Raw genomic sequence first — 16225 nt, 5'->3', positions numbered from 1 at the left:
TGCTGCACCAAGTTGGGCGCGTCCTCCTCTTCTGAAAGTACAAATAATCAACAAGGACCACCTTGTAAATGTAAATTGATACTTGTATAGTGCACTACTCACCCGCAAGGGTCTCAAGGCGCTTGTACGAATACCGCTGTGGAACCCATCCTGGCTTTCCCTGTGAGGCGTCCACTCCTGGGCACCACCAAGGTGGAGGCCAGGCATCCTTAGCGTTGTGGGGGCCATTGTGGAGATTAAGCAAGCTATTGCCCAGAGTTGCAGAGTGGTACTCCATGATTGGAATAGGCACCGAGGCGAGAATTATCAGGTCCGTGGAATATTGAGCCCAAGACCCGCTGAGGCGGGGAATTGAACCCTGGTCCCGGGCTAGACCTCTGCATCAGGGTCTGCCACTCTAATCATTGAGCCACACTTCTCCCTCTCTCACCTTACATAGAGTTAGTGTATAACCAGGTGTTCATGGAATACACAATATGTGTTAAAATACCCCTCACACACCAAAAGGGCCCTTGGTGTCATGCTTCATCATTGGGGTATTCCCGCCCCGCTGCGAGACGGGGCAGTGCTGCGACAAGCGACTATGCTGGAGCACCTTTTATTTGAGGGTGCTATGTGAGTGAATGGGAGTGAGTGTCAGTAGGGTCACGGGTGATAATGGATAAGTGATGTTAAAAAATATTGTGTATTCCATGAACACCTGGTTATAGACTAACTCTATGTAAGGTGGTCTTTGTTGATTATTTATACATAGATACAGTCATAATACGCAAATCAAGGATTACTATTATTGTATTTATGACAATCATGTATAATGGATTTATACCATTGCTCTACTTGTGTTTGCAAATCAATGAATTTTTTACCAATTTTGTTGTTTATTAGCAATATTGCACTAGCAATACACATTGGGTTTATTCACAAATCACATTATTGTTGTTTAAAATCACGCTACAAGATGGCCGCCACGATATTATGTAATTAACTTTGACTTAAGGACTATCTTCTCTTTTTACAAAAGTCAGGTGATGCATTTCTAGATTCAAATGTTTCTGTGTTTTGAGGGTGAAATTGACACAGAGGAAGGCACAAGCCGAAATGCCTCTGTCAGTGCAGGGGGTCTGCACATTAAAGCACTTCACTGAGTGCTCTCCATTTCTTGGCGCTTCGATAACATTTTTTTAACAAAGATATATATTTGTTACATTTTATATAGTTTAGAAATTATAAAATAAATAAGAATTAATAATTTATTGTTTTAAATATATATAAATTATTATATATGAGCCTTTAACCTTTTTAAATTAAGTTTGTTATATTTGTTAATATCGATATTAAATATCACTTATTTTTTAATTGTAATACTTAATATATATTATTATTTTATATATATATATATATATATATATACACTGGCATGTCCTCCAGACAGATGCACACTTGACAAAATACATTTCAGACAATCCCCAAATAACCTTTAGAAAAGGAAAATCATTGAGAGATGAACTCAGCCCCAACTACATAACATCTAAAATGGAGTCTAACAGAGGGGAAGGGGGCTTCAGGTGCTGCCGTAAATGCAAGGCATGTAAATTTAGCAAAGACTGTAGTACACTAAATGTCCCCAACAGCAAAAGAGTGTTTACCATTCGGAAACGGCTATCATGCAATACACCATATAGCATATACATTCTAATCTGTCCGTGCAACAAATGGTATGTTGGCAGCACTAAACACACTGCCAAAAAGAGGGTATTAGAACATCTGAGAGCAATACATAATAACAACAAACTCTACCCTGTTGCTAGACATTTTTCAGAAATGCACATGCAGAATGAACAGTTGGTGCAATTGGTTGTCATCGACAGTGTGGACTTGGGAATAAGGGGAGGAAACCAAGAACTATCCCTTCGGAAACTTGAATCCAAGTACATTGTGGATTTCGAATGTTTAACCCCAAAAGGTCTAAATGTGACAGAAGAACTGGCAATCCACTTATATGAATAAGACACTGTTATGAAGTGCTATCCGCGGTTTTCTGGATTTTAAAACTGTATCATAATTCATTTTATCCACAGGTTTTGATGCATCACAGGGTGGCGGCACAACATGGAAATGATGTTATTGATGGGCACTGATGGTCTACCAAGAGACATTGTACGATTATGATTAATTTGGTCAACTATGATGGACACAATCTCAGCATGAACTATGAAAGAGGAATGGATCATTGCTTTGAGATACTTTTCTGTGCCCACTGGGGCGATTGAACCACAACATCGTAAACAACACGAATGCCCACTGGGGCGTTACTATGAAAAACGTAAACATCGCTATGGTTGACACAAACAGGCGGAGTTAAGGCAACGTAACAGCCACTGCTGTCCTGATTGGCGGTAGACAATCACCAAAGCCAAAATAGTTTTCTCAATTCGACACAGCACTTTGCCACACAGTATAAATATCCTCATGTTTGCCTTAACATTTAATTGATTGTCTTAATACGAAAAGATTGCCGATATTTGGACATACAAAGAATGTCGAAACTATATGTATGTGGCCTTACTTTACAACCGAAAATTAGGTTGATATATTATATATCTGTGTCAGTAATTATAATGAGATCAATTTGGTCCAAGTAAAGGCAAACAGAGCCATTAGCATTGTGCAACTATGAAACATTTTCACATTGTAAGATGGCCGCCATCGTTTCCTGCTATTCCATGTGATGTAAACATGTGCACGAGTGGGTGTTGCTTAAATGGTGGCAATGGGAATCACAAGACGAGCGTGACCAAGCCGTAATGGCGAAACGCGTCGTGAAACTTTTTTCATCTGCTGAATAAACCTTGAACACTGCAGCTCTGGGTGTCCCGTTTTTCATCAACATTTTGGTGTTTTTTGAAGCGAATATATATATATATATATATATATATATATATATATATATATATATATATATATATATATATATATATATATATATTCCACAAAAAACCTCCCATCAAAGATAAGAAGTACGCTTGACCAGGGCCTCGTGGGGTAACTTGTGTTTAATTTCGCCAGGAAAACAGCCTTTATCTTCAACCTAACGCGTTTCAACTGCTGGCGCAGTCTTGATCACAGGTGAGCTGAACCATTCTGTTTGCGGCGTGTCATGTGACCTTTATATCAGCCAGTCGGACTACTTCATTACATTGTAGTTCTGTCATCATGCAAATACCAGAATGCATCAGGTAAGCTCTTGTAATGAGACTTTTAAACTGCGTGCTTTTTTCACCTCCTTTCCCCTTCTGTGAGCACAATTGCAGTGCGTGTAATATTTCAGAGTCACTTACTTGATGCAAAACTTGCTCAATTACAACTGGCTGTCTCCTTCTGTTTATTAAATGCGGACACTTGAAACAATCCCGAAGTCCTTAGTTGCAGCATCCGTGTGCTGTACTTTCCCATGCTTAAACAATTTCCAGAAATGTGACGGCTGGAAACCTCCGTGCCTTTGCTACTGGAATGTTCGGGCGGGTCCCACTCCTTTTTCTTTCAAATCCATCACAAATGCCCACAAGAAGCGATGGACCTCTTCTCGGGCGGTCACAGCGCTGGGGGCGGGCAACCTCCATTCATATTCCACAAAAAACCTCCCATCAAAGATAAGAAGTACGCTTGACCAGGGCCTCGTGGGGTAACTTGTGTTTAATTTCGCCAGGAAAACAGCCTTTATCTTCAACCTAACGCGTTTCAACTGCTGGCGCAGTCTTGATCACAGGTGAGCTGAACCATTCATATATATATATATCAAAAACGATATTTTGTACAACTATATTTTGACCGATATTTTTTTTGCTCGCTATTTTTGTACTTACCTTTATAAATATAGGATGATGATATTTTTGACATCGATATTTAAAACTCGATATTGTGGTATGGGGATATTTCAGGTGTTGATTTTCTGTCAGTGAACCGGTTTGAGAGTCTGCTTTATGGAATGCACTCTAATGCATTCAGCCAGTTCGTAAAATCATAGCTATAACCTTGCACAATACCATTCACATAGTGGAGGATATCCAGTCTACCATAATTAGAGTGCTGTTGCTAATCAAATTGATATAAAAGAAGAATGCATAATACATTGCATAACATAACGAAATGTGAACAAGCCATTAGTCTTAACAACATATACAAACTTACCTTGGATGATATGGAAAGAGAACAGAGATAAATTCAAGGAGGTTTAAAATTTTCGGAATTAAGGGAGGACTTATATTTTTAAAAAATCTGATCTAAATAAGTTGTAAGAAGTAACCAAAAGAGGTCTCTATTAAATATTGGTTTACACGAGGAGGCGAAGGCAACATCAAGTCTATGAAAGTGGCAAAGGCTATTCCACCAGTGTTGTGTAGATCAATCATGACATTTATAAAGCGCACTATAAACCCGTGAGTGTCTCAAGGCGCTGGGGGTGGTGGGGTGCTGCTAGTGATCGAAGAGCCAGGTCTTGAGGAGTCTTCTGAAGGCTAGTAGGTCTTGCATCTGCCGTAGGTTGCAGGGGAGGGTGTTTCAGGTATGGCGGCGAGGTGGGAGAAGGATCTGCCGCCGCCGGTCGTTCTTCGGATGTGGGGGACTGTGGCGAGGGCAAGGCTGGCGGAGCGGAGCTGGCAGGTGGGGGTGTAGACGTTGAGTCGTCTGCTGAGGTATGCTGGGCCAGTCTTTGGAGAGCTTTGTGTGTGTGGATGAGGAGTTTGAAGGGTATCCTCTTGATGACGGGAAGCCGGTGCAGGTCTCTCAGGTGGAGTGTGACGTGGCTGCGGCGGGGGATGTTGAGGATCAGACGTGCCGAGACGTTCTGGATGCGTTGCAATCGTCTCAGGAGCTTGGCTGACGTTCCTGCGTAGAGGGCGTTTCCGTAGTCCAGCCTGCTGGGGACGAGGGCCTGGGTGACTGTTCTTCTCGTCTCGGTGGGGATCCACTTTAAGATCCTGCGGACCATTCGGAGGGTGTTGAAGCAGGATGAGGAGACAGCGTTGACCTGCTTAGTCATGGAGAGCCTGGAGTCAAGGATGACCGCTATATTGCTTGCGAGCTCGGTGGGTGTCGGGCTGTTCCTAGTGTTGTCGGCCACCAGGAGTCATCCCAGGCTGAAGGGGTGGAGCCGAGGATGAGGACCTCAGTCTTGTCTGAGTTCAGGTTCAGTCGGTTGTTCCTCATCTATTCGGCGATGGCCTTCATTCCTTCGTGGAGGTTGGTTTTGGCGGTGTGGGGGTCTTTGGTGAGGGAGATGATCAGCTAGGTGTCGTCGCCGTACGAGATGATGTTGAGGTCGTGCTGTTGGGCGACGTGGACGAGGGGTGCCATGTATATGTTGAACAGAGTCGGGCTGAGGGAAGAGCCCTAGGGTACGCCGCAGATGATTTTGAAGGCAATGGAGCGGAAGGAGGGAAGCGGTCGATCTGAGTCCTGCCGGAGAGGAAGGATGTGGTCCAGTCCAGGGCCTTCTCTTGGATCCCGGTGCCGTGTAGGCGTGTTCGTACTGTACGGTGGCAGACCGTGTTGAAGGCGGCTGACAAGTCTAGGAGGATGAGGGCTGCTGTTTCTCCATTGTCAAGCAGGGTCCTCATGTCATCGGTGGCGGGGATGAGGGCGGTTTCGGTGCTGTGGTTGCTGCGGAACCCGGACTGGGACGGGTCCAGGATGCTGTTCTCCTTAAGGAAGCAGGTCAGTTGTTTGTTGATTTTCTCTGTGACCTTCGCTGGGAACGGGAGCAGGGAGATGGGTCGGAAGTTCTTGAGGTCCTTGGGGTCCACCTTGGGTTTCTTGAGTAAGGTGTTGATCTCGGCGTGCTTCCAGCTTTCCGGGAAAGTGTCGGTCTCTAAGGAGATGTTGATTACTTTCAGGAGATGGGGTGCGATGGCTGTGCTGGCTTTGTTGAAGATGTGGTGAGGGCATGGGTCTACCGGTGATCCGGAGTGTATGGTGTTCTTGATCTCGCTGGTGTACTCATTTTTCGTGCTGGTCCAGGAGAGCAGGCGGTTGGTGCAGGTGGTGGTCGTGGGGGCAGGAGTTGTCGGGGCAGCCCCGGTGTTGAAGCTGTCGTGGATGTTGGTGATTTTGCGGTGGAAGAAGGTGGCCAGCGAGTCGCACAGGTCTTGCGAAGGCGGGATGTCGTTGGTGTTGGAGCTGGGGTTGGAGAGTTCCTTCACAATGTTGAAGAGCTCTTTGCTGTTGTGTGCGTTGTTATCCAGGCAGTCTTTGAATAACATCCTCTTGGCAGCTCTGATGGGTTGATGGTGTCTGCAGGTGGCGTTCTTGTGGGCTGCATAGCGGTCTGGTGTCCGTTCGCGGAACCAGTTCCTCTCCAGTTTTCGGCACGTTCATATGGAGGCTTGGAGGTCTTCGGTGAACCAGGTGGCTTTCTTGTTGGTGTGGCTGTTGGAGGGTGTCTTGAGCAGGGTGAGGGTGTTGGCGCAGTCATTGATCCATTGTCTGAGGTTGGGGGCAGCGGAGTCGAGGTCGGTGGAGTCGGTGGGTTGGTTCTGGGCGAGGGTGGTGGTTAGCTGATCTTCTGTGACCTTGCTCCAGCAGCGTTGAGGAATCTGTTGGGTGCGTGGTGCGTGGTGGGCTTCCTGAAGGTGAAGTGGATGCAGTGGTGGTCAGTCCAGTGTGGTTCTGTGGTGTGGTTGAAGGAGACGTGGGGGCTTGCGGTGAAGATGGGGTTGAGCTTGTGGCTGGCGGCATGGGTTGGTGTTGTCACGAGCTGTCTGAGTCCGAGGTTGGCGAGGTTGTTGATCAGGGTGGTAGAGTTGGTGGTGTTGTTGTTCTCGAGGTGGAAGTTCAAGTCCCGGAGGAGGATGTAGTCCGTGGAGGCGAGGGCGTGTGTGCTGATGAAGTCATCGATGGAGTCACTGAACAGTGGTCGGGGTCCGGGGGGTCTGTAGACGAGGTTCCTCCTAGGGTGGTGTTGGGGTCGGTGTGGATCTGGAAGTGTTCGGCGGTGCTGAGGGTGTCGTCGATGTTGGTCGAGACTCTGATGGGGTTCCTGTGGACGATGACGATACCTCCTCCTATGCCGTTGGTGCGGTCCCTGCGCGTGATCTTGTAGCCTTCCAGGATGGCTATGGCGATGTCAGGAGCTGAGGTGGGGTTCAGCCAGGTCTCCGTCAGGAAGGCGACGTCTGGGGAGGTAGAGTTGAGAAGGTCCAAGAGTTTGACGCCTTGTTTGCGGGCGGAGCGGGTGTTGAGGAGGAAGCATCTGAGGTAGTTGGGTCCTTCCGTTGGTGGCTTTGAGGGCCGAGTGCTGGTGAAGCTGCAGTTCTGGCAGTTGAAGAGTCCTTAGGTGCGCTTCGGGGTGGCCTGGTAGCAGGTGTGTTCACGCCCGGGGTTGAGTGCCTTGAGGGTGCTGGCGTTGTAGCGCTGTCTGACGTTGTGGTGTTTGCGGGGTCCAGGCGCGGACGGGTGCAGACAGGCTTGCCTTTGGCAAGCCCTCTGCGCGCGGCCGCACAGCGGCCACCAGCGGCCACCATAATAAGGGGAGGTGGGAGGGAGGAGCAGCTGGGAGGTGGGAGCGGACGAATGGGACCCGAGGGCGGGCTGCAGAGAACGCAGCGGCGGGAAGCGGGACCGGTGGTGGCAGAAAGGAAAATGGGCACAGCGGAAAAAGGGGGGAAAAGTGCATAAACAGAGCTGAGCAGGCAACAAGCACAGTAAATCAGGCACAGAAGCGAGTTCAATAAGAGCAATAAAACCACAATAAAACGGCAGAGAAAGCAAACCTAAGGCCTACCACTGCCACCAGGGATGAGGCGCAGGTGGTAACCTGCGGGTGGAGGCGGGCCTCAAACTCACGGCAGCTGGGCTGAGATGCAGGCACAGTCAGGAGGAGCAGAGTGGCATGGGGGAGCGACCTGCCTGCCAGACAGGGTCAAGGGTCGCTTTGGGAGTTTTCAAATTGAGGGTAATGTGTTGAAAGGCTAGAGCGAGCATGAGATCAAAAAGACCATGATTATGAGAGGGTATAAATAAAGAGTCAAAGAGGCTTCCAATAAACAAAAGAGGTAATGAATAAGAGATAGAGAGGTGAAAGATACAAGAAATATAAGATCTCCAAAAATTGGAAACTGAGGAACAGTGAAAAAGGAGAATCATAAGGCTAGCGTCAGAAGAACCACAGGTCCAACAATTAGAATCTGAATCAGGAGAAAAACGGGCAATAGAGACAGGACTAAGATAAAGCCTATGATAGAGAAAAAACATAGATTGAGTAAGAGAGGCAAAGCGAGAGATTTTTAAGGATATAGACCAAAGTTTGTCCCAGAAGCAAATAGTCCATTCACAACCCAGATCAGACTCCCAGGAAAGTTACAATTTAGATATTACTCAATATGGATTGGGGTATAAGTAATATTTATATGTAAGGGAAACTTTGGGAAGGGAGAGGAGGATTTTAAGAAGCGAGTTTTGGGCTTCAATAGGAGACGAGGGGGGAGAATAGTATACATCTAGAATAATTGCCATAAGGGTGGTAAACTTCTGTAAGAAGGAATGAGGACAGTGGAATAAGGATTGAAATTCGGGAAAAGAGCATGGCGAAAGGCCATTAAAAATGCGTTTAACCCCAATAATGTTCTTTGCCCTCCAAGAATTAAACAAAATTGGTCTTTGATTGAGAAGAATAAGAGAATTATGCCAGATAGGAGAATCCAAGAAATCATCCAGAGAAAGGGGATTAGGTAAAACTAAAGGCTTCAGAAGGGAACATAAGTGTCTAAAGAGGGGGAAGGATGTATGAGAAGTTTTAACAGAAAAAGCTATTACTTCCTTAAGAGAGAACTGTAGTAATATTGTTTGTTCAATGGATAGCCAAAGAGGGGAAAAAGAAGAATGCTCAGAAACGAGCCACTTCGAGGGTTGACGAAGAGAAAAGGACTTATGATAAAGGCGAAAATCTGGAAAATGTACTCCACCATTAGATTTGGTCTTACGAAGAGAAGAAAGGGCTATTCTATCTTTATTCTTCCAAAGAAATTTAGAAAGACCGGAATGAATACGTTTCATATATATGGCAGGAATGTGGACAGGAAGCATAGAGAGTACACAAATTAAAGTCGGGGTGATCATCATTTTAATTGAATCTAATCGACCCCACCAAGAAAGAAAAAGGGGATTCCAGGAAGAGAGTAATTTATCGATACGAGATAGAACAGCAGTCATGTTTAACTTAATCGAAGAGGAAACAGAGTTGGAGAACCATATACCTAAATATTTAATTATTATTATTTTTTTTTTTTGGAAAACCTTTATTTGACATTTCAACCAAATACAAACACGGGCCTACAAACCCCAGGGCCGGCCGCTAAGCAGTTGCAACACAATAAAACAATCAAAACCCAGACTCAGCATCCCGGGGAGCAGATTCGCCATGTCCACAATACGTACTGGTTGTAAAACATATCAAGTTGGTAACAGGATAAAAAGGTTCCATTTTATAATATAAGATAGAAGGATCAGGTGCCATACAATATCTCAAGTTGCGAGAAAAAAAAGGGGGGGGGCGAAATAGCAATATGTCCAGAGTTAAATCATCTTCGTGTAAGTCAGCGGCGTTAAAACATACTATTCAGGATAAGCTAGCGTACAAATACAGTTCGCGCCAGCTAAATGTCCGCCCAGTAGCACTGAAACATCGCGAGAATTGAGGCACATATGAAACAGCAGAGATGGCCATAAAAATGAACCCATTACACTGACCCGGAAAAGAAGAAAAGAAAAGGGCAAAGAAAGATAAGAAGAAAAAAAGGCCATAGAAATAAAACGAAAAACAAAACTCCCATCCCCCAACCCCCCCACCCTGCACCCCTGCAGATGACTACGGCCTACCCCCCTAGCAGCGTGCCTGTCGCCCAAGAACTGAAACCCGAAATATAGAAAGACCCAGAGAAGACAGAAAGAAATTAAACCCCACCCAAAGAGGGGAAATGGAGGAGTGCTATCTTCTACATGCTCCCGGTCTCTCCCCCCCGCCCTAACAAAGGGGTCCCCCCGAAACTGTCGCATCTGAATAATCCAAACTGAGAAAACATCCCGGGGGGAACCGCCAACCCTGCCCCGGACTCCGTTAATCTAATGAAGCAGTCCCGTTACCGATAAAACCACAATGAACAACCTAAACAACAGTCTCAGCCTTGGCCCCGTCGATCAAATTCGCCGAGTCCCTCAGACGAATAAAGCCCCATCATCAAAATGTCAAAAGATACACAGAAGTGGTCGGAACATGGTTCAGTAGATGGAAAAAGAACAGTAGATCCCAAAGTAAGCAGCTGGTACCAACGATGTCCCTCCCCGTCTCCGAAGCCAGGCATTATCACATCCGCCATCTTGATAAACCGACTAGGGAGGGGGTTCGACACAATCCAAAACAGTTCACAGTACCAATTAAAAGGTTCCAGGATAGGGACAGCAGTTGGATGTTCCGACAGCCGCAAAACCGAGGATTCCAAAAAATATGTTAAGTCACCGATCACAGCCCGTTCGAGTAGATCCACTTCTGTAGGGGCAGGCACAGCTTCCAGCACAAGGGTCTAAGTGCGCCACTGGGGCGTCGATCAAAAGGCAATCTGGCTGCCGGGTCTCGGGCATCGAGTCAGGATCCGGTCTCAGTCCTTTAAGTCCATCTGCCGCCCACAACAGGCCGCAGGTCTGAGCTGCCACAGTCGCCTGAAGTGCCTCTAGGGCCGCCAGCACCGCCCGCAATGACGGGCCACTTTGGGCCTGCTCCGCCCGGTTCCATATTTCCTCAGGCATAATGATCCCCACGGAGAGGCGCCTTCTCCGGGGTAAGATCAGCCGGAGCAGGACTGAGCCGTGAGGGACCAACCGTCAGCATGCATTAGTGCGCGACGAGACTCCAACCCAAGGTGCGCCGGCGATGCAAGTGCCGGGCCTCCGGGTCAGGGACCCCCGCAACACAGCACCGTGCGTCACTCGTCTCCTCACCTCCAACACAACACCAGGCTGCAGATGGTAGCAAAGCAATCCAAAAATTTCCAAAGTTCCAGAGACCGGACCCTGCCGCCCTCAACAGTCCGCTGTTGTTCTACTCGGACCCGGCTAAGCCAGCACTCGAGACCCCGGCTTCCAGACTGGGTTTGGCCACAAATCGGTCTTCGACGTTACTCCGCTCCACAATGTCAGAAAAACCCCGGGAGCACACCATCGGAGTGCGGATTAGTTCACACACGCGGATCCATGGCAGGAAATCAGGATAAGTGACAGGATCTTGGAGCGTAAGACGGAGGTCAGCGGAGCCGGGAGACTATGCGGCCATCTTGCTTGCTGTCGTAGCTCCTCCCGAATATTTAATTTTTTAATCAATCCAGGTAAAACCAGTGGACGAATAAGAATGGGGAAGACAAAATTTAGTAAGGGGAAGGATTTCTGTTGTTTTGTTTTTTAATAGATAAAACAATCAAAAAAAGGCTCATGGATTATTGTGTTGCCAAGTATCAACCATACAGATACACAAAACTGTGACATTCAGTTTCAAGTTATTAAAATGTAATGGTTTATGCTGTTGATATACAATACCAATGTAGCAGCACAGAACTGTGCATTGCCAATAAGAGTTACTTTTTAGTGACAGAGATGGATACATTTTTTGTAAAACTTTGGCTTACTTTTTGGAACACACATTGTCAATGTGAAATATAACAAGCTTTATTTGGATAAATACTTATAAAAATTGCAATGTTAGGTATCATTGTCAGCCTCAATGAGTCTGCCAAGAATGGGTGGTTTGATTTTTAAGGAGTTATTTTGGCTACAAATAGTCAGTAGGCCTTTATTCAGATTGAGTGTTTTGCTGCCAATTAAAAGTTTTAACACATACACATTTTACTGCTCTAAGGTATGGCTGAAGAAGTTCACAAAGTCAAGTGGTTATCATCAAGGCTTTATTCCCTTCAAAAAGATTAGATGGCTATTTCATTTCAGTTGTGCTATTTCATCGGACCATTTGCAATAATATTTAGCAGCAAAAGCAGATTATAATAATAGAAGATTCTATTTTAAATATTGAACAGGTAGACTTCCAATACAGGATTGCCAATGGTAGAAAGAAAAAAATATAACAGAGTATGCAGATTGTGTGGTTGCTCACTTTTGAATGCAGGTCACGTCTTAGTTGCATGTCCTGAATTAGAAACACCTACAACACATTTTCGTTCACTTATTTCACAAAGGAAAAATGTTATAGGGGAGATTCAATTAATGTTTTTTTTAATTATTTTACTTACTTATAGTGAGCAGATACTTGATTTTATAAAAAAAAGAATTGTTTTTTAATACACATTTGTGATCGTATTTAGGATTTTTCACTTTCTTCTATTGAAGCAGCTGGGTGTAAATAATAAATAAATACCCTGAGCTAAGGTATGGGGAAAAATCGAGTTGGTGTTAATCGAGTTTACTTTGTTTTCAGAACCAGGATAGGGTAAACTTTTGCACATCTCTCTGGATAACTCGGAGACCCAAGTCATTAACCCAGAAGTTTGGAAGTGACTAAACTTGCTGAAAGTGTTTACCCTATTACACTTTGTATTTTTCTGTAAATATTATGTACTACTAAATAGTTCTTACTCCCCTGTTTTAGGAAATACTTGCATGTCAACTATAGAGATGCATGTAGGATCCTTCTCGACTTACGCGATAATGAATTAATGTTTTGTGTCAAGGCTTTTTTGAAAACCGTTGTTCGAGCATGTATCCCTTTCTGTCTGTCTTTTCTCGGCGGTCATCCCACTGCGAAAAGACCGGAGGAAAAGGATTCAGAGGCCCGAAGCGGGCCCCCCTTGTGTGGTGGGGAGGTGGGGTGCACTTGGGGGGGTACCTATTGTGCCCCCCTACATTTCACTGCACCAAGGGGCAGGCACCGTGTGGTGCCTGCCATGTAGTGCAGTGAAAACGCAACACATGCGATTTTAACATTGCATCGGGTGCTGCTGTCAGCAGCACCCGCCGCAATATTAAAATGAAGAATGCGACCGCCATGGTGGTGGTCGGATCCTAATTTGTGTTGCAGGATCGCCGCAGGCATGGCAGATGGTCCTGGTTTACAACAGGATGGTGGACGGACTCCAGTCCGTCGGCCATCCTAATGAGCCCCTAAACTCTTTCATGGATATGTTTTTATCCAAATAAATAATCTATGATCATGATGAAAGTGTTTACCCTGTTTATTGCATCACACAGAGGGTGGGAGAACATTAAACAAGCATTTGCAATGCAATAGCTCTCGCATTTGCCAGAGTTTGAGCTATTGGCATTGTAAATGAAAATAGCTTAAACTCTCACAAATGTGGAACCAATTGCATTGCAAATACTTTACTTTTATAAAATCGCCCCATCTTGTGCTTTCACATTAATGGCTGCCACGCCCCTTTATTTAGACAAGCCGCATCTAAAGAAAAGGGTGTGGCCATCATTAAAGTGAAAGCGCGGTATGAGTCGCTTTTACAAAAAAAAGCATTTGTCTGTCAAGCTGACAAACAAATTTGTTTGTTGCAAAAGTGCCCCATGCCGTGGTTTTCCTTTGATAGCGACCACAGACCTTTCTTTAGACGTGGCTCGTCTGAAGAAAGGGGTGTGGCCTCCATTAACGTGAAAACGTGGCATGGGGCGCTTGTAAACAAAATAAATGAATAACTAGGAGGAAAAAAACATGCACCATGTTCGGACCCGCAAATAAACCAAAGGCGTTCGCCCGTCACTGTGGCATGCCATGCTATTAAAAAAAAAACCGTTAGGAGAGAGCATGTCTTGCCAGCAACAGCAGGCAGGTGAAAAACATTTAATAACACACGTAAAAGGGCCAGTCCTTATGGGATGTTTCAAGATGAGACAAGGCGGTACTAAGGAGGGATAACTGAGCCTATTTACCAATGAAAAGCTAGAGTTTACAAAGGACAATGACACAAGCCAATTAAAAATAAAGGCAGAGAGTGGGCAGAGGTTCAAGTTCATATCTGAATACAGCATGCCTCGCAGGGCAGTGCATGGGTTGCCTAGGCTCAACCTAAAGAAGGTCCTGGTGACAGTAATATTATCACGAATACCAACAGTTGAAGACGATGTCAAATAGTGTTTCAACACTGAAAGGCCTTTTGTGTCACCAAACCCATCTATGAATCAACATTCTTAAAACCGCACTTAGGTAAGAACTTCAAGCTGACTGTTGGCATTCCTACATCATCTTAAAAGAGTAATTTCATGCCTTTGGAAGATTTTATGAGCAGTGTAACTTCCTTTAAAAGTGCTTTCAATTCCATAGAACAAATATTGCTTCTTACATTCAAAAAGTCAAATGCCAACATTTGTTTTCTGATACACCAGTGCACGTGTTACTTATTAACTACTCCATAAATAAAAAAATTTCATGGTTGTCTCGATAAGAAATGCACAGTAATAAACTAGCCTCTTTGTTTCTTAATTCTGTGAAGAACATAAGCTCCATATTTTCCTGCTTTTCATTATCCTTAAGAACAAATAAAGCAGTGTCCACTGAAATCCACGGTGATGGCTGTCCTAAAATAAAATAAAGAAAATCGTAAATGCAGTGTAATATGATGTAATATTTAATACAATAAAGGAGTGAAAGTAAACAACAGCTTTGTATAAGAATAGTATTTCATACAGTAACCGTGTTACAAAAACTACACTGAAAGAGGCAAGGTCTCAATGGAGTGCCGTTTTAAGTTTGGTGGAGTGGTGGAATTCCCAACAAAAGTCATCGGACCCCTGCCCAAGCAAACCTCAGGTACCGTCACCTCACATACAGGTGGGGAAAGCGCTGGGCTTCTGGCATCTGAGCCCCAGGCGCCTCCGTCACCAGAGACGTATGACCCGATGACCCATCAGAACAGGTCTGCCAGGTGAATGTGTCAAAAGAGCTAACCTTTTTTATGGGGGCGGTGTGGGGGGGGTTCTGACAAATGTTTCTTTCCTGTAACCACCCTGCAAAAAAAGAATCAATGGCCCCAGATGTACAGAGAAATACACGGGCCTTTGAGGCCATTGATTATATCATTCTCATAAACAATCCTGATGCTGAATAGATGGCTATACACGGGGGCCTGTCGGGCATTACATTTCTGATGACGTTTCCTGGTGGGGAATTTCTGAAGAAAGTTCTTCCAACGGGAAGAAAATGGTTTTCTTCTGAAATACCCCACCAGGAGACGTAATATATCCTGCGCAGACTTCTGTTGGGAAGGTGTAGGAAGAGCCTCTCCTGCCCCAGTAGAATGCAAGACTGCCCACCATATCTTAGTTGACTCTCTCAGTCTATCAATATCATTAAGTGCATTCACATTCTAGCATGTCAAAAGTTCTATAAAATTTCACAGCCACTTTAGTTAAGCCTACGACAGGACAGTATGGTACCTCATTCCAAAAAAGTAGGTTCGATGATTGCATGTGAATCTACATAGAATAAGCACATTTCAGAACAAGCTCCATCCTCCCTTCTGAACACCTCCTTCCACATTCCCTAAGATTTAGTTTCACCATTGTATAGAGATCACTTGCAGTTCAGTATATTACACAATCTTACTGACTCTTAACTTTTGGAAACCCACATTTACACATAAACAATGTGTTCTTCTCCATATGTGGATCCTTTACAGATTTTAAAGCTTAGAACAGAACACGAAGAAGAACACATCCAATTAAAGCATGAACGTGACAAAAGAGTCTACAATTTATTTGAGGACTTACTGACTAATTTAAGCATTTCACCTGGATTTAATTCCCAAGATAAGCGCATACCTTGAGCATGATCTGATTGACCCACATAACTCGCAGGACCATACATAGTACATTAGCTAAGAGGCTAACACTTCCAACTTTAATCCTTTCATAGTAATCCAATGAATGAGTAGGCCTTATTAACACTTTATTTTATTCATTTTCTCACAATGATGATGGAATGAGAAAAATAGAATCTGATTTATTAGCGTCTGTTTAACCACAAGATGATAATGTGCATCTTTAGTGATGTACATTGTTTGTTTTTTCTTGCCTAAAATGCAACAGACATATATTAACACCAACAAAGAATTTCAGACTCCCACTATGAAGCATACTTTCAGTCTGAGACTCTTAGTAGTTGTTTGTGTTGCATGTATTTCTGGTACAATAGAGAAGTCAGTGGTGGGCCTTCTGGTTCAACAACATCTAA

General features: G+C 44.7%; 1 protein-coding gene across 1 annotated transcript in view; it reads right to left on the bottom strand.

The window, feature by feature from the left end:
• EFCAB7 (EF-hand calcium binding domain 7) overlaps nt 1-16225 on the bottom strand; it is a 413197-nt gene that overhangs the window by 141819 nt on the left and 255153 nt on the right. The window contains 1 exon segment of the mRNA XM_086953570.1: nt 14462-14571. Within this exon segment, the coding sequence (XP_086809696.1) occupies nt 14462-14571 (110 nt within the window).

Source organism: Lissotriton vulgaris, chromosome 1_1 (assembly GCF_964263255.1).
Source record: "Lissotriton vulgaris chromosome 1_1, aLisVul1.2, whole genome shotgun sequence".
Classification (NCBI taxonomy): Eukaryota; Metazoa; Chordata; class Amphibia; order Caudata; family Salamandridae; genus Lissotriton; species Lissotriton vulgaris.
The sequence above is the reverse complement of the archived record's forward strand: the minus strand, read 5'-3'. Positions and strand labels throughout refer to the sequence as shown.